This window comes from Dendrobates tinctorius, unplaced genomic scaffold (assembly GCF_039654945.1).
Source record: "Dendrobates tinctorius isolate UK_male_01 unplaced genomic scaffold, ASM3965494v1 ptg000129l, whole genome shotgun sequence".
NCBI lineage: Eukaryota > Metazoa > Chordata > Amphibia > Anura > Dendrobatidae > Dendrobates > Dendrobates tinctorius.
The window spans coordinates 49,680,511-49,708,440 of record NW_027361797.1 but is presented as its reverse complement, the minus strand read 5'-3'; the positions used below and the strand labels follow the sequence as shown (position 1 = coordinate 49,708,440).

Below are 27,930 nucleotides of genomic sequence, written 5' to 3'. Positions count from 1 at the left end.
CGAGACGATCTCCCATTGGAGATCGGGAGTCATGTGCCCAGGTCCTGCTCCAGATCTCATTGGTCCATCTTGGAGATCTGGAAGCTTCCGGAAGGTCCCGGCTATAAAAAGCACGCATGACCGTTCGGCCATGCGCTAGTATAGTCTCTAGTTGCTACTGTGTGAATGATGATGGATGTAGGAACCTGTGAATGATTCATTAAGATCCCCTCCCTCTGATATTACGAATGTGTACAGGGACTTAGATTAGAGTCAGCGCCAGCGCGTGGCACGCCTCAAGCCACTACACCATCATCCAGAGTGCTAGCGTCCGACATTGCGCCTGCTTCTTTGCTTTGTCGACTAGCGGCAGTGTCCTACGCTGCGCTGCAGTTGCAGCCCTCCTTGGCATCCGCAGTAGCGACGCCGCACGCACGGTAGGTCGAGACGGACACAGCTTCTCTGCCTTGGGTCCTGCTCCTGTGACCAGATACCGTGTGTGCATTTACCTGAGGCCTGTGACACTAACAGGCTCAGCTTTTGTATGTTTATGTTGCAGCGCCTCTGTGAGTTAACAGAGTCCGCTTTGCGCACTTCGGGTGAAGTTGAACCCATGCGCATTATACCGCCATATAGCACGTCTGCCATTACTCAGCAGCAGTTATAACACCTTCTGCACGGTGGACCCCGAGCGGCGAACGCACTTTATTATTTATTTTATTTAGTGCGTTCTGCCGTCCCTAACATTTGTTATCCATAGAGTATTAGGCGCTTCATGGTACATTTCTGTATTGTATAAGACTCAAAATAAGCGTTGAAACATTTTTAAATATTCAATGACTCATCCATATACTATTACGTGGTCTGTGGTACATATCGGAGTTATAACAGTCCAAAAAAGAATTGATAAATGTTTTTATGTACAATTTTTTATCCACATACTATTACATGTTCTGTGGTACATTTCTATGGCATATAACAGACCAAAAAATCATTGAAACTTTTTTCTGTAATTAATTACTCATCCAAAGTGTATTATGTGCTTTCTGTTACATTTTGATGGTATATAACACTTAAAAAAAAGCGCTGAAAATTTTTAAAAAAATTTTCTGCATTCAATTACTCATCCATATAGTATTAAATGCTCTGGGGTACATTTCAGTGGAATGTAACACTCAAAAAAATGTTGACTTTTTTGGGTATTATATTACTCATCTATCGAGTATTATGTGCTTTCTGTTACATTTCTGTGGTATACAACAATCCAAAAGAGCATTGAAAAATGTTTGCTATTCAATCACTCATAAATAGAGTATCATGTGCTCTGGGGTACATTTCAGTGGTATATAACAATCTAAAAAAAGTTCAAATATTTTTTTCTGGATTGAATGAGTAATCTATAGAGTGTAGCGTGCTTAGTGGGCAATAAGGCGACAAAGATGGCAGAATACTGTGAGACTCCAGAGGGAGTGACAAGAGGAATATTGGAGCCAGACCAAGCTGGGCCGACAGTAGAGGTGGCAGTAGCACGTGGTCCGGAACTGGATGATTTCTCAGAACCACCAAGGCCCAAAATCAGGTCGCAGCCTTAACCACTGGGGCTCTTGTGACTGCAGATGGGAAAGCCAGGATCCAGCAACTAGTGAGCAGAATGCGGGCCTAGGCTGGTCGTAAGAGAGAACGAGGCGAGCCAGGACCAGGGCTGGAGAAATGCAGGTGGGCCCACTAACTACAAGGTACCAACAGTTGTCATCCCAGTGGGAGGTTGTTAAATATGACCAGCAGCGGAGATGGGGGTCCATAGTAGAGTTTGGGACCCGTCATCACATATCGCTCACCAGCGGGCAGCAGAGATAAAACACTTGCCTCGAAAGCTGCAAGAGCTGACGACTGGAATCAAGGTTATATTTCTCAAAATTGGATGGCCAACATCATCGGTGTGATCTGAGAAGGAAGGGAGCAGGATGAACCCTGCTTGAGAAATGAACGAGCCTGGGAGAGGCACCTCTAGGCAGGCTTAAGATGGGGCTACAACTCCCGAGAGATCGTACTGTCCTTGGGGTTCCCCACCTCCTATGCAGGAGCAGACAATGGTGCAGGTGACACAGGGGGCTGTCACCCATTTTCTACTTGTCGGGCGCTCTGGCACTACCTGAAGCCGGGTCAAGTAGAGCTCAACTTCATTGCCAGCAGCTCCCTGTCCCCGATGGAGTTCTTTTCCGCCGGTGAGAAGGTCTTAGAGAAAAAGAAGCAGGGATGCTTCCTGTTAAGAGTCAGGTTTCTGCGGTCGCTATGCAGGAATCCAGACCCTCAAATCTCTCCTGAGGCTAAGTCCTTCTGTCCTCTTACTGAGCATGCTCATGGGACGATCTCCCGGGAGTCATGTGCTCAGGTCCTGCTCCAAATCTCATTTGTCCATCTCAGAGATCTGGAGGCGTGCGGAAGGTCCCGGCTGTTATAAAAGGCGCGCATGGCTGTTCCGCCATGCGCTAGTATAGACATACTTGCTGCTGAGTGAATGTTTGATGGATGCATGATCTGGTGAATGACTCATTTGAAACCCCTTCCCTTTGATAATATGCTTGTGTGAGGGATTGAGTTACTACCAGTGCCAGCGCGCTATTGCTCCATACTCAGCTGCTAGCGTCCGACATTGCGCCTGTGCCATAGCAGTGTTGTTGAGCGGCAGTATTCACGCCGCGCTGCAGTAGCAGCCCACTTGAGCGTTCGCGGCTGCGACGCTATATACTCGGACACACGGTAGGTCTAGAAGGACTTAGTGCCGCCATCTTGGGATATTCCTGTGACCGCTTACCGTGTGTGTTATTGCTCTGAGCTCCTGTGCCCCTAACAGGCTCAGTACTTTATGTTTTTGCCATCTCTGTGACTAAACAGCGATTGCTCTGCGCACCAGGGTGAAGGCTAACCCCGTGCGCACCTCCGCCATATTGCTCTGCCACCGTCTAGCAGCGGTTATACCACCTACCGCACGGTGGACCTCGAGTGGCGAACACACTTTATTTATATTTTTATTTAGTGCTTTCCGCCGTTCCTAAAACTTTTCGGCGAACACACTTTATTTATATTTTTATTTAGTGCTTTCCGCCGTTCCTAAAACTTCCGACCTTGAGCATCCTTCTGGAAAAGGACTGCTCCTGCACCGACGTAAGAAGCATCTACCTCTAGGATAAAAGGTTTATCCACATCGGGACGGTGTAAGATGGGAGCGCCAGCAAAATGGGATTTTAGAGACGAGAAGTCCTTGGAGTCTTGTTCAGACCAAGCCTTAGGATTAGCTCCTTTCTTTGTGAGCGCAACCAGAGGAGCTACCAGTGTGGAGAAGTGGGGGATGAACTGGCGATAATAGTTGACGAACCCCAAAAAGTGCTACACCACTTTGAGTGAATGTGGTTCCTGCCAGTCCATTACCGCTTGCAGTTTGGCCGGATCCATAGCCAACCCCTGGGCCGAGATGATGTAGCCCAGGAACGGCAAGGACTCCTGCTCAAACTGGCACTTCTCCAGCTTGGCGAAAAGAGAGTTCGCCCGCAGACGTTCGAAGACCCTGCAGACGTCTCTCCGGTGGGAGGTCAAATCTGGCGAAAAGATGAGGATGTCATCCAGATAGACCACTACCGAGGTAGTGAGCATATCGCGGAAGACGTCGTTAACAAAATCCTGGAAGACAGCAGGCGCATTACAGAGGCCGAAGGGCATGACCAGATATTCATAATGGCCGTCCCTGGTGTTAAATGCTGTCTTCCAATCGTCTCCTTCGCGAATGCAGATAAGGTTGTACGCCCCCCGTAGATCTAATTTTGTAAAGATCTGGGCCCCTCGCAACCTGTCAAATAACTCAGAGATCAACGGAAGAGGGTACTTATTTTTAACCATTACGGCGTTGAGACCTCTGTAGTCAATGCAGGGACGTAACTCTCCGCTCTTCTTCTGCACGAAGAAGAACCCTGCACCAGCCGGCGACGCCGACTTTCTGATAAAACCTCTTGCCAGGTTCTCCTGGATATATTGAGACATAGCCTCCGTCTCGGGGAGTGATAGCGGATACACGCAGCCTCTAGGAAGTTCCGTGCCTGGCAATAGATCTATCGGACAATCGTAAGGACGGTGCGGCGGAAGCGTCTCCGCAGATTTTTTAGAGAAAACGTTCGCGTACTGATGTTACGGTTTGGGAAGCGCGGAGAGATCCGCGGGTACTTCAGTGGAAGCTACCTGAACACTACCCCTCAGGCACCTTCCCTCGCAATCCTTGCTCCAACCCAGTATATTCCCTGAAGCCCAATCAATATGAGGGGAATGGCAACGGAGCCAGGGAACTCCGAGAAGCACCTGGTCGATGCCATCAGGCAAAATGAACAAGGACAAAATCTCACGGTGGGATGGTGAGATTGAGAGACCGAGTGGTGCTGTCTGGTGGGTCACCTGAGATGGTAAAGGTGCACCATTAACCACCCTGATGGTCAGGGGTTGGGGCAGTAACACCAGAGGAATAGCGTGCTTTAGGGCGAAGGTCGAGGACATAAATTTCCCCTCTGCCCCAGAATCCACCGTGACCTCTACTTCCCAGGTGGAAGCCCTGCTATCTAAGGTCCCTCGGAATACTGGTTTGGGAGAAAAGGGTTTCATATTAGTTAGACCACCACCTACGACCACTGGACGTGATCGTTTTTTCGACCGCAGAGGACATGTGCTAGCCGAGTGACCAAACTGCCGGCACTAGTAACAACATGCGGAGCTTCGCACCAGATGTGGCTTGGGTCGGCGCGAGACACCTCCATAGGTTCAGAAGGTGTAAGCTCCTGAGCGGGAAATCTTAGTGGCTCGGAGAAGGTGGGAGCCAAGTTAACCCTTGGTCTGGATTGCACACGTTCCAGCCCACGCTCCGTAAACCGGAGATCAATGTGGGTGGAGATGGCAATCAATTCCTCCAGGCTTGCGGGGACCTCTCTGGTTGCTAGAGCATCTTTGACATGCTCCGCTAACCCTATCCAAAACACAGGGACGAGAGCTTTATCAGGCCAGTCCAGTTCGGAAGCCAATGTTCGGAATCGGACAGCATAATGGCTGACCGAGAGAGACCCCTGTGTTAGGGCCAATAATTGAAGAGAGGTGTCGTGCGTGATCTGTGGTCCCAAAAAGACCTGCTTCAGGGCCGTGAGGAACTGAGCAGCGCCCTAAACCACGGGATCATCACGCTCTCATAAAGGCATAGCCCACTCTAACGCCCTGCCTGATAGGAGAGAAACAATAAACCCCACCTTAGCCCGCTCTGTACGAAATCTCATGGCCAGTAACTCAAGCTGGATAGAGCACTGACTCACGAAACCTCTGCAGGCGGTGCTGTCACCGGAAAACTTATCGGGCAACAGGAGGCGGGTTATTGTCGGCATAGGCATGGGTGTGGACACGCGTGAGACAGCCTCTGCGACTGCCTGAGCAGCGGCCACTGTAGCATTCGCAGCTGAGGTGGAGCTCTCAATAGCCGCCAACCTGCTCTCCAGCTGCCGAATGTACCACTGTAGCTGCTGCAGGTCCTCCATTACTAGCCAGACCCTGGCGCTAGTATAATGTTAGGGACAGTGGAACGCACTAATAAATAAATAATAAGTGCGTTCGCCACCCGGGGTCCACCGTATAGTAGGTGTTACACCGCTGCTAGATAATGGCAGACGCACAATATGGCGGTATATCGCACACGAGTTGAATGCGTACTCTGTTATCTCCACAGAGACGCTTGGAACATAAACGTGAATACCGAGCCTGTTGACCTCACAGGACTCAGTGGTGTGCACACACGATAATCGGTCACAGGACTAGGCCCTAGACTCTGGGTCAAAGACCGTCTTGACCTACCGTGCGTGCGGCGTCGCTACCGCGAACGCCCCTACTGCTGCTGACTGCAGCGCGGCGACTAAACTAGCCGCAATACGACAATGCCCGGACAGGCACACCGTCGGACGCTAGCACTGTGAAGATGGAGACCGTGGCCTGTAACGTGCCACTGATTGGCCCTGACTCTAACACTAGTTCCCTGTCCACATACATAATATCAGAGGGAAGGGAATCATAATGAGTCATTCGCAAGTCCATACATCCATCATCATACACACATTTAGCATCTAGTGTCTATACTAGCGCATGGCCGAGCGGCCATGCAGGCCTTTTATAGCCGTACGCTTTCAGGACCTTCCAGATCTCTGAGATGGACCAATCAGATCAGGAGGACCTGAGCACGTGACTCCCGATATCCACTGGGATATCATCTCGTGAGCATGCCCAGTAGCGCGGCGAGAGGACAGCCTCTGGAGTAGCTTGCTGCAGAGCAGGCTGCGCTACTATTGCTGGTCCAGAGGTGGCAGCAACAACAACCAGACCCAGAGAACTGGTCTGAGCAGGGCGTCTGGATCACAGAGATTGCTGTGCAGGTCCCTGAGAGGTCGGAGGGGAATGGGAGACCGCTGGCTGCATGGCTCTGGATTCCTGTTGTGCAGCTGCAGGAACCCGACGCCTAACACAGATTAGTCCAGTATTAATTGATGTTCCTCCTCTTTACACTAGTAGCAGTATTGTCTTTGAGAAGCACCAATCATTTTAATACATTTTCGTGGTAGGCCATTTATTTTTTTAATTGAAAGTATGTTAAGTTTTATTCCTAGCTGTGACATCATAGGAAATTTTTTTTATTGTTGTTCACAGATTGCAAGCTCAACAGTTACATAGACTATGAATAGATCATAATAGGGGAACTTTTCTACCAAAAAAAATGGTTGACTCCTTAAATTAGAAATTAATATTTATATTTTATTTTGTAATCATTATATATTGGGGCAGATTTATTATTCCTTCTGACTTAAACTTAGCATGAAACCAATCGAAGCAGATTATGAGCTAAATACACCACAAAGGCCTACACTAAGTAGAATCATAGAATCATAGAATCGTAGAGTTGGAAGGGACCTCCTGGGCCATCTGGTCCAACCCCCTGCTCAAAGCAGGATTCGCTAAATCATCCCAGACAGATGTCTGTCCAGCCTCTGTTTGAAGACTTCCATTGAATGAGAACTCACCACTTCTCGTGGCAGCCTGTTCCACTCATTGATCACTCTAACTGTCAAAAAGTTTTTTCTAATATCTAATCTGTGTCTCCTCCTATTCAGTTTCATCCCATTGCTTCCAGTCTTTCCCTGTGCAAATGAGAATGAATATGATCCTTCTACAATGTGACAGCCCTTGAGATATTTGTAGACAGCTATTAAGTCTCCTCTCAGTCTTCTCTTTTGCAAGCTAAACATTCCCAAATCATGCAACCTTTCCTCATAAGACAGGGTTTGCAGACCAGTCACCATTCTGGTCGCTCTTTTCTGAACTTGCTCCAGTTTGTTGATGTCTTTTTTAAAATGTGGCGCCCAAAACTGGACACAGTATTCCAGATGAGGTCTGAACAAAAAGGAGTAGAGGGCAATAGTGACTTCACGTGATCTAGACTGTATGCTTCTGTTAATACATCCTAGAATTGCATTTTCCTTTTTTGCTGCTGCATCACACTGTTGACTCATATTCAGTCTGTGATCTATTAGTATACCCAAGTCTTTTTCACATGTGCTGTGGCTTAGCCCTATTCCTCCCATTCTGTATATGCTTTTTTCATTTTTATTGCCCAGATGTAGTACTTTGCATTTTTCCCTGTTATAAACCATTCTGTTAGTTGCTGCCCACTGCTCCAGTTTATTTATATCTTTTTGAATCCTCTCTCTCTCTTCTCTAGTATTAGCTATCCCTCCTAGCTTTGTGTCATCAGCAAATTTAATCAGTTTACCCTCAATTCCTTCATCTAAATTGTTGATAAAGATGTTGAACAATACAGGGCCCAGGATAAAGCCCTGTGGTACCCCACTTGAGACATTCTTCCAACTGGATGTGCAGCCATTTACGACCACTCTTTGGGTCCGATCGCTAAGCCAGTTATGAATCCACCTAACAGTTGCCTTGTCCATTCCATACCTAGTCATTTTTTCAATAAGGATTGTGTGAGATACTTTGTCAGATGCTTTGCAGAAGTCAAGATATACTATATCTACAGCATTTCCCTGATCCACCCAATCAGTGATTCCATCATAGAAGGAAATTAAGTTAGTCTGACATGACTTATTAGTTACAAACCCATGCTGACTCTGTTTAACCCCTAGAACGCATACCTGGGGCCTCACAGGCCTGCTAGGCTAATTGTTTTCTCTTTTCTGCAAGATTACTTTAGTTAGAATTCTCAAACTCTAGGTATTCCTCAGATATATAGTTGTTAGTAATTTCCAGTTGTTAATATATTTTTATGTTACAGACATTTTGGTGCAACAACTCTTTTTTGGGAATACCCCATATTCACATACCTGGGGCCTTTTAGGCCTGTACTAGGTTTACATGTGATCCGCAGTCTTTTTGTCTTTACTGTTGCTGGGGAAGACTTTGTCTTTACGACTCAGTCTTTATGGCTCTGCTGTTGCTGTGAAGTGTGTGGATTCTGCCTGACTACATGGTCATGTGATCTTGAGAAGGAGGCTCCCTCAAAAGCTATTATGGGATGAATGGTCTGATTTACTGTGGCAAAGAAGTTCATGCTCCGGTCCAGAAAGACCTATGTTCTGACAGAGTAAAAACACTTGCTGTACCAATTTTCAATTCTGGAAAAAATATAACAATGGACAACTACTTTACCAGTCTTGAACTGGGCAAATTTTTGCTTCAGAAACAACTTACACTTGTTGGTACTATGAAGCCAGACCACCGAGAAATTCCTCCAATCATGAAGCACAATCCACAGCGAACACTTTCTGAGAGTGTTTTTGGTTTCTGCAATCAAGCGACAATGGTGTCTTATAAAGCGAAGAAAGAAAAATCATTGATATTACTGAGTACCATGCATCATGATGGAAGTATTGACACCAATGACAGGAAACAGAAACCAGAAATCATCCTGCACTATAATAAAACTAAAGGAGGTGTGGACAAGATGGACGAAATGATTAGAGAGTATTCGTGCAAGAGGCAGACAAAACGTTGGCCTGTAGTCATTTTTTCTAATATGCTTGATGTGTCAGTCTTCAATACCTATATTGTTTATAGTGAAACTCATCCAGAATTCCATGCCAACAGGAAGGACAAGAGACGTCTATTCTTGACAGAACTTTGCTATGAACTTTTAATGCCTACCATGCTGGAGCGAAGCAACACAAAATGCTTGCTAAGGCAAACTACGGAAGCTATGATCCGATGTGGTATACATTTTCAGGAACATCCAGAGCCAAGAGAGAAAAAAAGAAAGCGTTGTTATATTTGTCCAACAAAGAAGGAATGGAAATCTGAGCGCATCTGTACTACTTGTGGCCAAAATGTCTACAAGGAACATTCTTTCGAACAGATAACATGTGAAAATTGTTGGGGTCATCAGTAAAGTTGAAATGGAAAGTTTGAAAAGAAACATTCCTGCACCATGTTTACTACAATTTTTATATAAAAAGCGTTTAGACAAAAAAATCGTTATTATAAAGAATTATATAGAATCCATATATTGGGCGTTTTAAGCCCATGTACTTACTTTTTTGTTGTTTTTTGCACATAATTATAATGTTTTGAAATATTCACATCTTAGGCTGTGTTCCCACTGGCGCTGGGGTCCGCCAGGAGGGGATCCATAATGGATCTGACCTCCTGGTAACTCCAGTTAAGGCTGCCAGAATGCCGGGATTCCGCCAGCCTTAGTTGGGGTCACTCCAGCGCTAGTGGGAATGCATCCTTACTTTGCAATCTAATATATAAAGCTCAAAGTGTGTATGTATATATATGTGTGTGTGTGTGTGTGTGTGTGTGTGTGTGTGTGTGTGTGTGTGTGTGTGTGTATGTATGTCCGTATGTCCGGGATAGGCATCCGCACCGTCGCAGCTACAGGCACAAAATTTGGCACAGTCACACATCTGGACCCCGAGAGCGTCCTAAGCTATGTTGTGAGGTGAAATTTTAACCCCGCGCGTTCCAATTCACCAAACGATTTTGCCCCGTCTACATACTGGGGAAAAAGTGTGTGTGCGTCAAGCCCCGCCCCTCATTATGATGTCATAATGCCCCTATCTACATAATGGGGAAACAGTGTGTGCGTATCAAGCCCCGCCCCTCATTATGATGTCACAATGGTTGCCTTGGCAATGCTGATTCATCATAGGTTGCAAGCCCCGCCGCTCATTATGATGTCAAAATGGTTGACTATGGAATGGAGGATGTGTGATGGGTACTGCATATGGGCACGGGACTATGGGATGGCGGATATCTATGATGGGTATATGGGCACGGGACTATGGGATGGAGGATATGTATGATGGGTATATAGGCACGGGACTATGGGATGGAGGATATGCATGACGGGTATATGGGCACGGGACTATGGGATGGCGGATATCTGATGGGTATATGGACACTCGACTATGGAATGGAGGATATGTATGATGGGTATATGGGCACAGGCCTATGGGATGGAGCATATGTATGATGGGTATACGGGCACGGGACTATGGGATGGAGGATGTGTGATGGGTATATAGGCATGGGACTATGGGATGGAGCATATGTATGATGGGTATATGGGCATGGGACTATGAGATGAAGGATGTATGATGGGTATATGGACACTCGACTATGGGATGAAGGATATGTATTATGGGTATATGGGCACGGGACTATGGGATGGCAGATATGTATGATGGGTATATGGGCATGGGACTATGAGATGAAGGATGTGTGATGGGTATATGGGCACTCGACTATGGGATGGCGAATATGTATGATGGGTATATGGGCATGGGACTATGGGATGGAGAATATGTATGATGGGTATATGGGCATGGGACTATGGGATGGAGAATATGTATGATGGGTATATGGGCATGTGACTATGGGATGGAGGATGTGTGATGGGTATATGGACATGGGACTATGGGATGGAGGATGTGTGATGGGTATATGGGCACTCGACTATGGGATGGAGGATATGTACGATGAGTATATGGGCACGGTCCTATGGGATGGAGGATAATTATAATTAGTTATAACTAACCACAGTTAGTTACTATGCCCGGGCAGCGCCGGGCTCTTCAGCTAGTTTTCAAATAAACTTTGAAAAGTATTTTTATTTGAGTTATTCCATGTTATTTGCACACAGACCTAAAAGGCCCCAGGTAAGTGAAAGTGTAGATTTCTATGGTTATGCGTTCTAGGGTTAATCACTTCATTCTTATCCAGGTACTGACATACATGTTGTTTAATAATTTGTTCAAAGATCTTTCCTGGTATAGAAGTCAGACTCACCAGCCTATAGTTGCCTGGGTCAACCTTCTTCCCCTTTTTGAAGATAGGAACAACATTTGCTCTTCTCCAGTCTTCTGGGACTTCTGTTCTCCAAGAATTTTCAAAGATTATGGAGAGGTTGTTCAAAAATTTCTTCTGCCATCTCCTTCAGTACTCTGGGGTGTAATTCATCTGGACCTGGAGACTTGAATTCATTTAGGTTAGCTAAGTGCTTCCTCACTATCTTTCTGTTTATAGATATCCTGGATTCTTCTATTCCCTTAATAGGACAGTGAAGAACAGTTACTGTTACATTTCCTTTCTGAGAGAAAACAGATGCAAAATAGGAATTTAAAAGTTCGGCCTTCTCAACATCCTGTCTTACCATTTCATCATTTTCATCCTGTAAAAATCCTATAGCATCTTTGACTTTTCTTTTACTTTTGACATATCCCCAAAATCCTTTATTATTGCTTTTGACGTCTTTTGCAAGCCTCAATTCATTGTCAGCTTTAGATAATCTGATTTGTGCCCTGTGATAGACTTAGAGAAACTTGCTGCACATGATAAACAGTTTCCCCTTCCTAATGCCACCCCTTGGTTCGTGTATTTGGTTGAGCCAAAATTTTGATGCGATTTGGCACTTTTGTAGCTAACTTCGTGCTTAGTGCCTGTGCAGTTCTTAGGCTGGGATGGATATGTTCACCTTTGGGAAGCAATCTTAACCCTATCTGGAGAGTGGGCGATAGTAAAGACTGACACTGTGAAGATGGTAAGCCAGAGGGTCTAGGTGGAGCTAAGAATAAGGCCTTATGTGCATATCATTATTTTTGTCTCTATCAATATTTATAAGGCAAAACCTGTGAATGTCCCTTGTAGGCTACCGCAACAAGTGTTGTGATAGAGTGGTAAAGTTCAATCACATACGAGGATTAGACTAGTGCACCAGTGGCTTGGCCAAGAGGCCAAGTTCACCATTCCACCCACTGGTTTTATATGCGTAAGGAAGAAGAGCAGTCTGTGGGTACCTATGAGACACGGGGTCCGGAACTGCCGAGGCCGTGTCCAGTGTTGCAGGGGGAAGGAAATGTGAGCCGGCAGTACCCATGACCTTGAGAGAAGGGGTGTGGTAAGCAAGGGGAAGGAGAGTCGAGCACAGGAAAAGGCAGAGAGTTGCTACCGGAGGGAATAGAGAGTAGGGACCAGCTGCGCACTGCATAGCAAGTTGAAACGCAGAGCAGAGATCCGGTAAGGGTTCAAGGAGGACTCCCAGCTACCAGTGGGTGCACAGAGAGATGGGCGCCGAGTGAAGCAGCGCGGTGTGGGTTTTCAGGTACCCACGGGTGTATTGAGGGACGAGCGCCAAGTGAAACACCGGGGTGCGTGCATCCAGTTATCGGTGAGTGCGCAGGGGAGCACACGCCAAGCAGAGACTTGTACAGAGCTTCACACTTCGGCTCTGCAGATCAGTGGACTAGGGTCTCAAAGGGCAAAACCAGTGACTACCCCCGCTGCCGCCAGAAGCGAGACTGTGTGTTGGGCGGGGAAGCCTGAAGATGCAGTGTCGGCCTCTGCTGGCAACCCATCATCCATCGGACTGCAAGCAAATAAAGGACAGCGGAGTCACGATAAGTTAAAGTCGATAGAAAGACTGTTGTGTTGAACCACAATTACACTGTTTAACCTGTTTCCCCCTTCCTGTTATCTCCCTGCGAGGAGTTCATTATTGTCAATTAAACCGCACTCTTGTTAACCCTTGATCTGTGCCTCTGCGTTACTGCATCCGTTTACCTGCTTTAGGCTGAATTCACACTAGCATTTTGTAGCGCTGCGGATGGCAGCCTACTTCCTCCGTTAAGCCCTGCCCACTGCCGCACCTCTTCCTTTAGCTTTGCCTACATCTGCATGCGTCATGCATACCCTATCTTTAACAATGGGTACGAAGGCCATGCGGATGTATGTTAACGCATCAGCATGCGTCGTTTTGATGCTGCGCCGAACGCAGCAAGCTGCATTTTGTTGCGGTCGGCTGATGCGTCAAAACGATGCTTGCGGATGCGACAGCATCAGCATACATTCGCATGGCCTGCGCACCCAATGATAAAGATAGGGTACGCAGGACGCATGCAGATGTAGGCGGAGCAAAATGAAGAGGTGCGGCAGTGGGCGGCGTTTAACGGAGGCAGCAAGAAGGAATTAGGATGCCATCCGCAGCCCTGCCAAACGCTAGTGTGAAACTAACCTTACATATGCTCCCACCTCTGTCACTGCTGAATTACAGCACAGGCTTTCTTGAGCTTTCACTGCTGACAATGTAGCCAGCGCTATTGATCACCAGTAACAGGAGCATGCAAAACTAGTGGGTGTAATGGTTCAGTAAGCCCCCCAATTGCTTATGCTTTAGGTTCTACAGAACAGAAGCAGCTATTAGAACAATAAATGTTTGATATTTTTTTTATAGGGGGTTATATCCTTTACAAAGCTATATGCTTACTTTATAATGTCAGTTTGGGCTGATAGACTCCCTTTAAATAATTAATTTTTTAGTAATGTCTTTCCCAGGATTCAACTATAATGTATAAGAGAATTTTCTCTAGCTATAGACCTTAATAGTATTATTATTTTTTACATACAATAATATTCTGATATGAGGAGATACATTTCTATATATCTACATTATTGCCCTGCATGTTTGAGCAATAATAACAGCAGCAATTACAATATGTTCCTATAGTTGGAGGCACCTTAGAGAACTTTCCTCTGTCTTATGTCTTATGCCATTGGGTATAATGACCATTTGCAGGACTTCACTTTCCTGAATATTTGCATTATTATTAGTCAAGGGGATGGGGAACAGCCCAAAGACCCTGATTAGTGATCTACAAGTGCCGATAAACCTAGAAAAAGGTCAGACAACACTCAATCGACCAACAACTATCTCTCCTGTTGTCCCAAAATATATGTACTGTATGTTTGGTGTTTAACTTTTTAATGGAAACAGACGAGAAGGGCTTACAGCATTTACCTTGATTACGACCATACTTTTTATCTCCTGACATCATTTTACGGTAACGAAGACCCCTTTAAGGATTATATGTTTGTCCAACTTTAACCTAATGTGTATGGGGATCCTAAAAGTTCTATTTTGTGTCCCAGAAAAAAAGTCAGGAAAAAGCAAAAAAAAAATCTTACAAAATATAAACTATGCGCAGTTACAGCGCATAAACATTTAGATTTGTGCCAGAAGATACCCCTAATCTAAAAAAAATCCTATAAGCGTTTACTAAAACTAAACAAGATTTCATTAGTTTAAATCGACCATTAAGATAATAAGAGATCATTGAAAGATTTACTCTACTAAGGTTTGATAGCTTTAAAAGAAAGTACAACATTAAATATATTAAAATATAATCAAGCAAAAACATCAGTCTCTGTGTTGTCTCTGTTTCACACCAAACTAATCGTTTGGCTTTGCACAAGTCATGAATGGTGTCGGAACTAATGTGAATCCAACACGAGGCTTGAGATTGAGGTCTTCTCTGGAAACTCCTGGAGGCGGATAGAGAGTAAATGCTTGAAGAAGTCCAGTAAAAAACAGGAAAAGTTCCATCTTGGCCAAACTTTCCCCAGCGCAAGCTCTTCTTCCTGCAGAAATTGGATAAGTGAGTTAACAATATCATGTTGAAAGTAGATTTTGACTCCAACACTTGTAGTAATTAAATAAATTAGACATAATTCATACTTTCTAACTTTCTCTAAATGACTACAAGCCTATAAAAAAAGGAAACCTCCACGAAGTCACATAAGTTTACTAGAACCCCCTGGAAAGCATTGTTGACTGATTGTTTCTTGTTCATTACTCCAAGATGTTTCATATCTAGACCATGCCCCAGCTTACATAGAATATTACGACAATACTTCATCCTCCACAAGGATGCCAATTGAAGAGCAAGTTCTTGAAAAGGGATGAAAAGTTTGACTTTGCTCCCTTTCTTTGCCCCAGATATGGTTATGCTATTTAGAAATGAATGTTGATCTTCATGAGCTAAAGTACCTGAGAGCATGAACAATCAACATATCATGAGAAGTGTTGAGCGATACCGTTCGATACCCAAAAATATCGTATCGGATGGTATCGCCCGATACGAAAAAAAATATCGGGTATCGCCGATTCCGATACCGGAAGTCCCATTCAAGTCAATGGGACTTCCGGTATCAGAATTAAAAAAAGGCCTTTATTTCCTTGTTGGCTAATTCTACATAATTGAAAACAAATAAGAATCATGTAGAATGTATTGTGGGAGGTGGAGGAGACATTAAAAGCATAGTGGTTTATTCAAATCACATGGCATAGCATTAATTCCAATTTTTTTTTCAAGACGTTCGGTGTTAAAAAGATATTGACTATGTTAACTTTTTTATATTTAGTCAGATATGTGTTTCGCAACTTCCATGCTCTTCACCTTCTTTTGTACTTCTCCCACACTTTCTCCTTCATGATCCGCAGCAGTAGCATTTTTTTCATCAACTTTTTCTTCACCTTATTCATCTTCTTCTTCACCTTCTTCCCATTAATTTTTTTTTTCCATTCTTCATATTCTTCTTATTCAGCTATTATTAATTTTCATATGCTATTTCTTCATCTTCTTCCTATTATTCTTTTTCTTCATTTTCTTATGGTGACAGGCATTCCTGTAGTACTTATCTATAAAAGTTATAAGATTACACCTTACGTTCTTCCTGTCACAAAAGATTTACAACAGGATTTGTCCACGTTCAGTTTGGCCTGCAGCAGCAGGCATTTTCCAGGGGTACCACGAGGAGGAACGGACTCACCCCCATTTACTGCTTAGTCTTCTTCTGCTTATAATTTTGATTTCTTCTATGCTGATTTTTTGTCTTATGCTTAATGTTCTTCTGCTTTCTGTTCTTCTGCTTTTGCTTCTTGTTCTTCTGTCTTTTGTTCTGTATCTTGGTGGTTGTCTTCATGTTCTTTGTCCTCTTGGTCTTATTATTTAGGGTCATATTTCTGGTCTTCTTTGGTGTGGTCTTCAGGGTCGTCATCATCAGGGTCATCGTCATGGAGATCAATAAGGATTACCAAAGACAATTTCAAAAAGCTTGATCTTGGAAATGTAGCAGAAGGTACAAGAAGGCTGAGAAACTGGCGAGAACCAGCAGACAGTGCTGACACCCGGATGGGTTGCAGAAGGAACAAGAGCCAATGGCACTACCGAGGACCAACTGACGGTGCTGGACCACGGTTACTAAGCAGAAGGTACCTGTGCTAAAAAGCACTACCAAGGACCAGCTGACGGTGCTGGACCTCGGATACCGAGATGGAGGCACCTAGGCCAAAGGCTGTGGCGAGAACCAGCAGACAGTGCTGGCACCCGGATTGGTAGCAGAAGGAACAAGAGCCAATGGCACTACCGAGGAACAGCTGACGGTGCTGGACCACGGTTACTAAGCAGAAGGTACCTGTGCTAAAAAGCACTACCAAGGACCTGCTGACGGTGCTGGACCTCGGATACCGAGATGGAGGCACCTAGGCCAAAGGCTCTGGCGAGAACCAGCAGACAGTGCTGGAACCCGGGTGGGTAGCAGAAGGTACCCATTGAAAGCAAAGTAGCCAGGCCGCAAGCCGGCCGCAGTTACCGAAACCCACAGTCCTACAGGGGGTCCATGTCCCATTGGCACTACGGATCCAGCCTTCAGTGCCAGTTCCCGCAGCCCACATAGGAGTCACCTAAACTGCAGGCACCGTAGAGTCGGCTAACCCGGCCGCAAGACGACAGGACAACGGATTGGTGGCATAGTGACCTTGACACTACCCGGAAACAGCAGGCGTGCTGGAACCAGGCTGGGCAACAGGGAGTCCCCGTACCAAAGACACTGCCGAGAACCAGCTGACGGTGCTAGAACCCAGATGGGTAGCAAAAGCTACAAGAGCCAATGGCACTACCGAGGAACAGCTGACGGTGCTGGACCACGGTTACTAGGCAGGAGGTACCTGTGCTAAAAAGCACTACCAAGGACCAGCTGACGGTGCTGGACCTCGGATACCGAGATGGAGGCACCTAGGCCAAAGGCTGTGGCGAGAACCAGCAGACAGTGCTGGCACCCGGATTGGTAGCAGAAGGAACAAGAGCCAATGGCACTACCGAGGAACAGCTGACGGTGCTGGACCACGGTTACTAAGCAGAAGGTACCTGTGCTAAAAAGCACTACCAAGGACCTGCTGACGGTGCTGGACCTCGGATACCGAGATGGAGGCACCTAGGCCAAAGGCTCTGGCGAGAACCAGCAGACAGTGCTGGAACCCGGGTGGGTAGCAGAAGGTACCCATTGAAAGCAAAGTAGCCAGGCCGCAAGCCGGCCGCAGTTACCGAAACCCACAGTCCTACAGGGGGTCCATGTCCCATTGGCACTACGGATCCAGCCTTCAGTGCCAGTTCCCGCAGCCCACATAGGAGTCACCTAAACTGCAGGCACCGTAGAGTCGGCTAACCCGGCCGCAAGACGACAGGACAACGGATTGGTGGCATAGTGACCTTGACACTACCCGGAAACAGCAGGCGTGCTGGAACCAGGCTGGGCAACAGGGAGTCCCCGTACCAAAGACACTGCCGAGAACCAGCTGACGGTGCTAGAACCCAGATGGGTAGCAAAAGCTACAAGAGCCAATGGCACTACCGAGGAACAGCTGACGGTGCTGGACCACGGTTACTAGGCAGGAGGTACCTGTGCTAGAAAGCACTACCAAGGACCAGCTGACGGTGCTGGACCTCGGATACCGAGATGGAGGCACCTAGGCCAAAGGCTCTGGCGAGAACCAGCAGACAGTGCTGGAACCCGGGTGGGTAGCAGAAGGTACCCATTGAAAGCAAAGTAGCCAGGCCGCAAGCCGGCCGCAGTTACCGAAACCCACAGTCCTACAGGGGGTCCATGTCCCATTGGCACTACGGATCCAGCCTTCAGTGCCAGTTCCCGCAGCCCACATAGGAGTCACCTAAACTGCAGGCACCGTAGAGTCGGCTAACCCGGCCGCAAGACGACAGGACAACGGATTGGTGGCATAGTGACCTTGACACTACCCGGAAACAGCAGGCGTGCTGGAACCAGGCTGGGCAACAGGGAGTCCCCGTGCCAAAGACACTGCCGAGAACCAGCTGACGGTGCTGGAACCCAGATGGGTAGCAAAAGCTACAAGAGCCAATGGCACTACCGAGGAACAGCTGACGGTGCTGGACCACGGTTACTAGGCAGGAGGTACCTGTGCTAGAAAGCACTACCAAGGACCAGCTGACGGTGCTGGACCTCGGATACCGAGATGGAGGCACCTAGGCCAAAGGCTCTGGCGAGAACCAGCAGACAGTGCTGGAACCCGGGTGGGTAGCAGAAGGTACCCATTGAAAGCAAAGTAGCCAGGCCGCAAGCCGGCCGCAGTTACCGAAACCCACAGTCCTACAGGGGGTCCATGTCCCATTGGCACTACGGATCCAGCCTTCAGTGCCAGTTCCCGCAGCCCACATAGGAGTCACCTAAACTGCAGGCACCGTAGAGTCGGCTAACCCGTCCACAAGACGACAGGACAACGGATTGGTGGCATAGTGACCTTGACACTACCCGGAAACAGTAGGCGTGCTGGAACCAGGCTGGGCAACAGGGAGTCCCCATGCCAAAGACACTGCCGAGAACCAGCTGACGGTGCTGGAACCCAGATGGGTAGCAAAAGCTACAAGTGCCAATGGCACTACCGAGGAACAGCTGACGGTGCTGGACCACGGTTACTAGGCAGGAGGTATCTGTGCTAGAAAGCACTACCAAGGACCAGATGACGGTGCTGGACCTCGGATACCGAGATGGAGGCACCTAGGCCAAAGGCTCTGGCGAGAACCAGCAGACAGTGCTGGAACCCGGGTGGGTAGCAGAAGGTACCCATTGAAAGCAAAGTAGCCAGGCCGCAAGCCGGCCGCAGTTACCGAAACCCACAGTCCTACAGGGGGTCCATGTCCCATTGGCACTACGGATCCAGCCTTCAGTGCCAGTTCCCGCAGCCCACATAGGAGTCACCTAAACTGCAGGCACCGTAGAGTCAGCTAACCCGGCCGCAAGACGACAGGACAACGGATTGGTGGCATAGTGACCTTGACACTACCCGGAAACAGCAGGTGTGCTGGAACCAGGCTGGGCAACAGGGAGTCCCCGTGCCAAAGACACTGCCGAGCACCAACTGGCGTTGTTGGAGCCCAGGGACAATCATGGTGTAGGCCGAGGCCTACTTGGTGGTAGTTTTAGATTGTTTGTAGGCTACAACAGACTGTCAACGTGCTCCAATTAGGCATCTGTCTCCACTCTGTTTCCAGGATTTCACGTGACTACCAACACCGCCAGTTTATGCGTACAGTAGCCGTCTGCCCGATCCACACGTGTTCCTGTGTTACTGGTGTTCTGTAATGTCAGCAGATCCCCTGATGTTTGTCTGCCAATGTCTCCTGCTCTGTCCACATTCCCACCGCTTGCAGTGGGAAGGTGGACAGCGCAGGAGACAGTGGCAGACACACATTGGGGGATCTGCTGACGTAACAGAACCCCAGTAACACAGGAACACGTGTGGAATGCGTGGATGGCAACTGTGAGCAGGAACTGGCGGTGTTGGAGGTCAGGGGAAATACTAGAGACAGAGTGGAGACAGAGGCCAAATCAGAGAATGTTTAAATCTGAAGTAGCTAAAATTTGGAGGCAGCAGCAGTTTGCCTGCCACACAGCAGGGGATCAGCTGACGTTACCGAACCCCACTTTCACATGAACGAGTGTGTTTTTCTGTGTGGACAGCACTTCCGAGCACCAACTGGCGGTGTCGGAGCCCAGGGAAAATCAGGTAGTAGGCCGAGGCCTACTTGGAGCCAGGTGTAAATCTGAGTTTGTTTGACTGTGGAGGGAGCAGGACACTTTGCCATACACACAGCAGGGGATCAGCTGACGTTACCTAACCCCACTTACACATGAGCGAGTGTTTTGTCTGTGCGGACAGCACTTCTGAGCACCAACTGGCGGTGTCGGAGCCCAGGGAAAATCAGGTAGTAGGCCGAGGCCTACTTGGTGGCAGTTTGCGATTGTTTCTAGACTACTACTAACTGTCAACGTACTCCAATTAGGCCTCTGTCTTCACTCTGTTTCGAGTATTTCCGCTGGCTTCCAACCACGCCAGTTGCTGCTCTGAAATGCCGTCTGCACAACCCACACTTGTTCCTGTGTTACTGGGGTTCTGTAACAGCAGCTTCTCCCTAGAGGGGAGTCAGGCAATGTCTCCTGCTCTGTCCACATTTCCACTACAAGTAGTGGGAATGTAGACAAAGCAGGAGACATTGCCGTGCTCAACTCTGGAGATGAGCAGATGTTACAGGACCCAGGTACCACAGGATCAAGTGTGGATTGTGCAGACGGCACTTGAGAGCAGAAACAGGCGGTGTTGTAGGCCGGAGGAAATACTCAAAACAGAGTGGAGACAGAGGGCAAATCAGAGAACATATTAAATCAGAGGTAGTCAGAAGTTGTAGGCAGCAGGAGAGTTTGCCGTACACACAGCAGGGGATCAGCTGACGTTACCGAACCCCACTTACACATGAGCGAGTGTTTTGTCTGTGCGGACAGCACTTCTGAGCAACAACGGGCGTTGCTGTAGCCCAGGAAATAAAGTTCAGGTCATAGAAACATGAACACAACAGGAGACCTGGATCCTGTTGCCAGCCAATTATTTATTCTGGAAGAGGATTGGCAAATTCAGGTGAGATCCAGGCCTTGTTCATTTTCACAAAAGTAAGCCGGTCAACATTATCAGCGGATAGTCGCGTGCGACGGTCTGTTACCACACCACCTGCAGCACTAAAGACACGTTCCGATAATACACTGGCAGCAGGGCAAGCCAGCACCTCCAATGCATACTGGCTAAGCTCTGGCCATGTATCCAGCTTAGAGACCCAATACTTGAACGGGGAAGAGCCGTCTGGGAGAACACTAACAGGGCACGACAAGTAGTCTGTCACCATCTGACGGAAACGTTGCCTCCTGCTGACTGGAGCCGTCTGTGATGGTGTAGCCGTTTGTGGCGGTCCCACAAAACTTTCCACATTTGGGCCATACTGGCCTTGCCTTGTCCTGCGGCACTGCCTCTGCTACCTCTTTGTGCAGAGCTTCCTCCACTGCCTCTACCCACATGGCTGCTTTGAAAAGCACTACCAGCAACACTTGTGGGGGGAATGGAGAACATGATGGCCTGCACAAGTGTTTCTTGGTACTCCCGCATTTTTCGCTGCCGGTTCAACTCTGGTATGAGGCTTTGTAAGTTGTCCCGGTAGCGAGGATCTAGGAGGGTGTACACCCAATAATCAGCCGTGTGGAGAATGTTGGCGATGCGGCGGTCATTTAACAAGCACTGCAGCATGAAATCAACCATGTGCTGCAGACTGCCAACTGGACCGGAAACGCTGTCCCCAGCTTGAGGCAGCATCTCTGCCTGCTCAGCATCACCCCACCCTCGCTGTACACACTGACTACTAGAGCCTTGTGTACCTCCCTCCTCTGGAGAGATGTGTTCCTCCTCCTCCATTGACTCCTCGTCATCCTCCTCACTAAGTGTCCCCTGCCTGGGCCTTTGTGTGGAAGCACGTTGCGCAGACTTGCCAGAAGCAGATGGCATTTCTGACTGCTCATCCTCGACCTCTTCAAAAACCTCCTCACTTAGTGCTTGTAAGGTTTTTTGAAGCAGACAGATGAGGGGGACAGTCATGCTGATTAGTGCATCATCTGCACTGGCCATCCGCTTGGAGTCATCGAAGGCACGCAAAACTTGGCAGATGTCCCTCATAGTGGCCCACTCAGTGGTGGTGAAGTGTGTCCGGCGCACAGTGCGACTTGTTTGCGCCTGATGCAGCTGGTACTCCATTACTGCTGCCTGCTGCTCACACAACCGCTCCAACATATGTAACGTTGAATTCCACCTGGTGGGGAGGTCACATATGATGCGATGTTCTGGCAGGCGGAATCGGTGTTGCAGAGATGCAATGCGCGATGTTGCCATGCTGGAACGCCGCAAGTGAGCACACTCTAGGCGAACCTTGTGCAGCAGTGCATCAAGATCCGGATAGTCCCTCAGAAAGCTCTGCACGACCAAATTGAGCACGTGTGCCAGACATGGTATGTGAGTGAGGTTGCCTAGGCCCAGAGCTGCCACTAGATTTCGGCCATTGTCACTCACTACCAAACCTGGCTGGAGATTCGCTGGCACAAACCACACATCGCTCTCCTGCTTGATGGCATTCCAGAGCTCCTGTGCTGTGTGGCTCCGATTCCCCAAAGAAATTAATTTAAGTACGGCCTGTTGACGTTTGGCCACACCTGTGCTCATATCTGGCCTAACAGGCTCACGCAGTGCTGATTCCGAGGAACTAGAGTAGGAGGAGGACTCAATATGTACAGACTGCATTCCTGCAATCCTTGGAGTTGGCAGAATACGTACAGAGCCACTCTCCAGATCTGTACCCGGCTCCACAACATTGACCCAATGGGCAGTGAGGGAAAGGTATCGTCCCTGTCCATGGCTACTGGTCCACGCATCGGTGGTCAGGTGGACCTTGCTACTGACGGCATTTAGTAGCGCATTTTTAATTTTTCCCTCCACATGCTTTTGCAGGGCAGGGACAGCTTGCCTGCTGAAATAAAAGCGGCTGGGCACATTGTATTGTGGAACTGCCAATGACATAAAGTTCCGGAATGTGTCAGTCTCCACCAGCCTGAATGACAGCATCTCAAGGGCCAGTAGTTTGGCAATGCCGGCATTCAGAGCCAGTGCTCGGGGATGGTTTGCCGAGTATGGCCGCTTTTTCTCCCATGCCTGTGCTACCGATTGCTGGTGAGTGGCCTGGGAGGGTGCTGATGACTGCGAACGTGGTTCAGTGGGTGGAATTTCACTGGGTCTCTGGACAACAGTGGCAGTGGTTCTTCCATGGCATTCCAGTGAGGAAGCTGAACCAGCTGTGTGTGAGCTGGAGGAAGAGGCCCCAACACGAGCTGAAGAGGTGGTAGGTGCTGCTGAAGGTTGGCCTACATCTTCAGTGTGTCTGTGTAACTCCACCTCGTGCTTGGTACGCACATGTTTCCACATATTTGTGGTATTGAGGTTGGTCACATTTTTGCCTCGTTTCACTTTCTGATGACACAGCTTGCATTTGACAAAGCAAATGTCATCTGCAACTGTGTCAAAAAAAGACCACGCACTGCAAGTCCTGGGAGCGCCCGTCTTGTGTTTTGGAAGAGGATTGCTCCTCACGGGTGCCAAAGTGGAGGCTACAGGCAACCAAGTCTGCCCCCGCCCTCTCCCTCCTCTTTTGGCCGTTCGGGGAATCTCTTCCTCAGAGCTGCTCCCACCACCTTCCTGTGGCTGACGCCATGATGGGTCAAGGACCTCATCATCTCCACTCCCCTCTTCAAGCACCGGCTGGTCCTGGGTTGTCTTGCCAGCACCGTACGCACCAGAAATTGGCAACTGAGTCTCATCATCATCTGATGCATACTGAGGTGTGCTGACCATAGGCACTGGCCCACCCGCCTCTTCAGATTCAGAGGGACAAAGCAGTTGCGCATCACTGCATACTCCCTCTTCTTCACGCTCTAGAATGCTGCTTGGCTGGCCACCTCTTTCCAAGCCAACAGATTCTGAGAACAGAAGTAAAGATTGAGATGGCTCCTGTCCAGGGCTCTCAGACTGCCTGGGCAATTTGGCAGGTGGTGAAGAGACAGATGGTTGCTCTTCAGTGCTCTGGCCTTGGGAGGATGCGGAAGTCATTGAAGTGGATGCGTTAGCTGCCATCTATCCGACAACGGCTTCAATTTGTTCGTCACGCAGCAGTGGGGTACGGCGAGGTCCTACAAAGCTGCGCATGAAGGACTGTTGCCTGGTAAAAGTGGGGGATGCCGGGTCACTGGTGGCCACAGCAGATACCGAATCCCCACGTCCTCTCCCTGCTGAATCCCCCCGTCCTCTCCCTGCTGAAACTCCACGGCCACGACCACGTGCCTTACTCCCTGCCTTCTTCATCTTGGTAGACTGATAAAGATAGGCAGAAAAGTAAAAAAGGGGTGGCTTAGTGTTCTTATTCCTGAACACCTGCTAACCAGTATAAGAAACACTAATTTGGCTAAGAGTGTGTGTACTACACTTTAATATGATCTAATGTGGCCTAGACAACTGTAAAGTGGAGTGTTTGGTGAACTTTATTTCCTTTTTTTTTTTTTTGGGTGGGGGGAAAGGAAAGGATGTGACCAAAGTTTGAAAGCTATAGTATCACAAACTTTTTGGAGCGATTACAATGCAGGAAGCTAACCTACAATGCAATTGATGAGGCTCCAAAAAATAGGGTGATACTAGCCTGGCTGGCCCTGAAGGGCACAAGCCAGCAAAAAGGCTCCTCTATCTAATCCTATATAGTGTTTGCAACCAACCAATGACAATGGATGCGGTTGGAAGCACACTAATATAGGAGCAAAAATCTGGCTAAATTTGCTGCAAAAAAAGGACTATGTATGAGGCAGTGACGCACGCTGAGCGGACTACAGCTAGCGGTGGCTGTAGAACACACTGCAATGTGAGCTGCACTCACACACAGAGAGACCTATCAGACAGCCAAAAACAGTGCAGAGAAATGGGCTATAGCACTGAAAGGCTGCTGAAAGGCTCCGCTGTCCACTCCTTTAGTGTTTGCAACCAACGTATATGGATACGTATGGAAGCACACTATACAGGAGAAAAAAAAAGCAGCAATAAAAGAAAAATGTGTATGAGGCAGAGACACACGCTGGCCGGCCTACAAGCAGACGTGCCTGCAGGACACACTACACAGCGTGGGTCTGCACTCACACAGCCCTTGCAGACAGCTGTGAAAACAGCGCTGCTAGGGAAAAGCAAGCTACAGTGGTGGTTTATGTAGCCTGGATAAAGCACAATATTGTTTTTTGGAATCGCTATTTCTAACTGTCCCTCACAGTCTTCAACAGCAGCCTGTCCCTAACTGAATTCACAGCAGAGTGACCAGAAATGGCGGCTGCAGCGCTTTTTATAGTGCATCATGACATCATTTCAGCAGCCAATCACAGCCATGCCAGTAGTTAACATGCCTACATGCCTAACAGGATATGCCCACACTTCTGAGGATCCCCATTGGCTGAATCAAATCGAGCGGGCTCCTAGCATTATGGAAACTTCCGATTCCGGTATTCGATATGAAAAAAGTATCGGAACTAAGTATCAGAATTCCGATACAGCTAATATCGGCCGATACCCGATACTTGCGGTATCGGAATGCTCAACACTAATCATGAGTCATGACATTTTTAACCACCGGTTCCTACTCTTTTATATGTTTGGAGGATCTCAGTCAAACAACTCTGCCTTGGTCATGGTATTTTATCAAGGGGTCAGAGAAACAAACTGAATTTTTGCCCCAGGTGAACAAAAACACAATGAAGATTTTGGGAAATGTACTCGCTGTCATATTTAACACAGAACTTCCCTTTATCCCCTATATTCAGTCACTCACTCGCTAATGGTACGTGTATCTTAAAAACATCTCTATAATTCGACCTTTCCTCACCAATGAAACGGCAAAAACAGTTACTGTCGCTCGTATTCATTCTCCTCTGGACTACTGCAACTCTGCGCTGATTGGTCTCCCTCTAACTAAATTTCCTCCTCTATAATCCATCCTGAATGCGACAGCCAGGGTCATATTTCAATCCAGCCACTTCCAACAATGCCTCCGCCTTGTGCACTATTTACCCATTCGCTACAGAGTACAATAAAAACTTAATTCTCTTCCCCTCAAAACTTTCCACAGTTCTGCACCACCCTTCATCTCATCACTCATTTCTGTCTATCACCCTACCCATGCCCTCCATTCTGCAACTGATCTAAGGCTAACATTCGCCATAATCCAAACCTTGCACCTCCATTTCCAAGACTTCTCTCATGCTGCAACAGTGTTCTTGAATGCGCTACCCTAAACAATTCGACTAATATCTAGCCCCCATATTTTTAAACATGCTTTAAAAGAAAATCTCTCTAGACAGGCCTATTACCTCAACTCACCAACCTAACTCTCCCCTGTTCCCTCCTTCTAAATGTTAATCATAATCTGCTCCCTACTATTCAGCTGTCTCCATATCCTCCATACACCCAATAGCACATGGTAACTGCACTTAAACAGATACTGGCTGATGACTGCATCATTCAGCTTTATATGAAAAGCCTTATTTATTATAATGATGGCTGGATCATAAAAAACAGGCACGTACTACCTATTATGTCCCCTCTATCTCCTCATTGTAAACTTGCTAACAAGGCCCTCACTCCTCCTGTAACTGTTGAACTATGTATTACTTTGTATTGTTTTTATTGTCTGTACACATCCCCGCATAATTGTAAAGTGCTGCAGAATATGTTGGCGCTATATAAATGAAATTATTACTATTATTATTATTATTATTATGCTAGGGCAGGGGTCCCCAACCACTGGGCCGTTGCAGTGCCCTTGCCGGTCCGCGGACACAAGGGGAGCCAGCTGCGGTGCAGCAGCTGATACTCACCTAGCGGTCCCTGTCGGCGCTGTGGCTTCATCCAGCGCTGAACGGTCAAGTGTACCGCTCATTTAAGGTCATGAATATGGACGCCATTCACCTCCCATAGGCGTGGCGTCCATATTCATAGACCTTAATGAGCGGTAGCACATGACCGCTCCGCACAGGAGCTGAAGCGCTACGAGATGCAGGGAGGGAAGTTCAGCGACGGGAAGGAAGGTCAGCGATGTGAGGGTAAGTATGATGGGGGAGGATGGGGGAGCCGAGCGGAGCCATATATACAATAGAGGGAGAGTGGGAGCGGAGCCATATATACAGGGGAGGGAGAGTGGGAGCGGAGCCATATACAGTATACAGGGGAGGGAGAGTGGGAGCAGAGCCATATATACAAGGGAGGAAGAGTGGGAGCAGAGCCATATATACAAGGTAGGGAGAGTGGGAGCAGAGCCATATATACAAGGGAGGGTGGGAGCGGAGCCATATATACAAGGGAGGGAGGGTGGGAGCAGAGCCATATATACAAGGGAGGAAGAGTGGGAGCAGAGCCATATATACAAGGTAGGGAGAGTGGGAGCAGAGCCATATATACAAGGGAGGGTGGGAGCGGAGCCATATATACAAGGGAGGGAGGGTGGGAGTGGAGCCATATATACAAGGGAGGGAGGGTGGGAGCGGAGCCATATATACAGGGGAGGGAGAGTGGGAGCGGAGCCATATATACAGGGGAGGGAGAGTGGGAGCGGAGCCAAATATACAATACAAGGGAGAATGGGAGCGGAGCCATATATATATATAAAAGGGAGGGAGAGTGGGAGCAGAGCCATATATAAAGATAGGGAGAGTGGGAGCAGAGCCATATATACAGGGGAGGGAGAGTGGGAGCAGAGCCATATATACAGGGGAGGGAGAGTGGGAGCGGAGCCATATATACAAGGGAGGGAGAGTGGGAGCAGAGCCATATATACAGGGGAG

The 27,930-nt window shown here is 47.8% G+C and overlaps 1 protein-coding gene across 1 annotated transcript in view; it reads right to left on the bottom strand.

The window, feature by feature from the left end:
- Positions 1-13,765: 13,765 nt before the first annotated feature.
- LOC141047804 (cytochrome P450 2K1-like) overlaps positions 13,766-27,930 on the bottom strand; it is a 53,977-nt gene continuing 39,812 nt past the window's right edge. Inside the window, exon 9 of the mRNA XM_073543121.1 lies at positions 13,766-14,970. Within this exon, the coding sequence (XP_073399222.1) occupies positions 14,783-14,970 (188 nt within the window). The 3' untranslated portion in view covers positions 13,766-14,782. The remainder of the gene's footprint in view (positions 14,971-27,930) is intronic.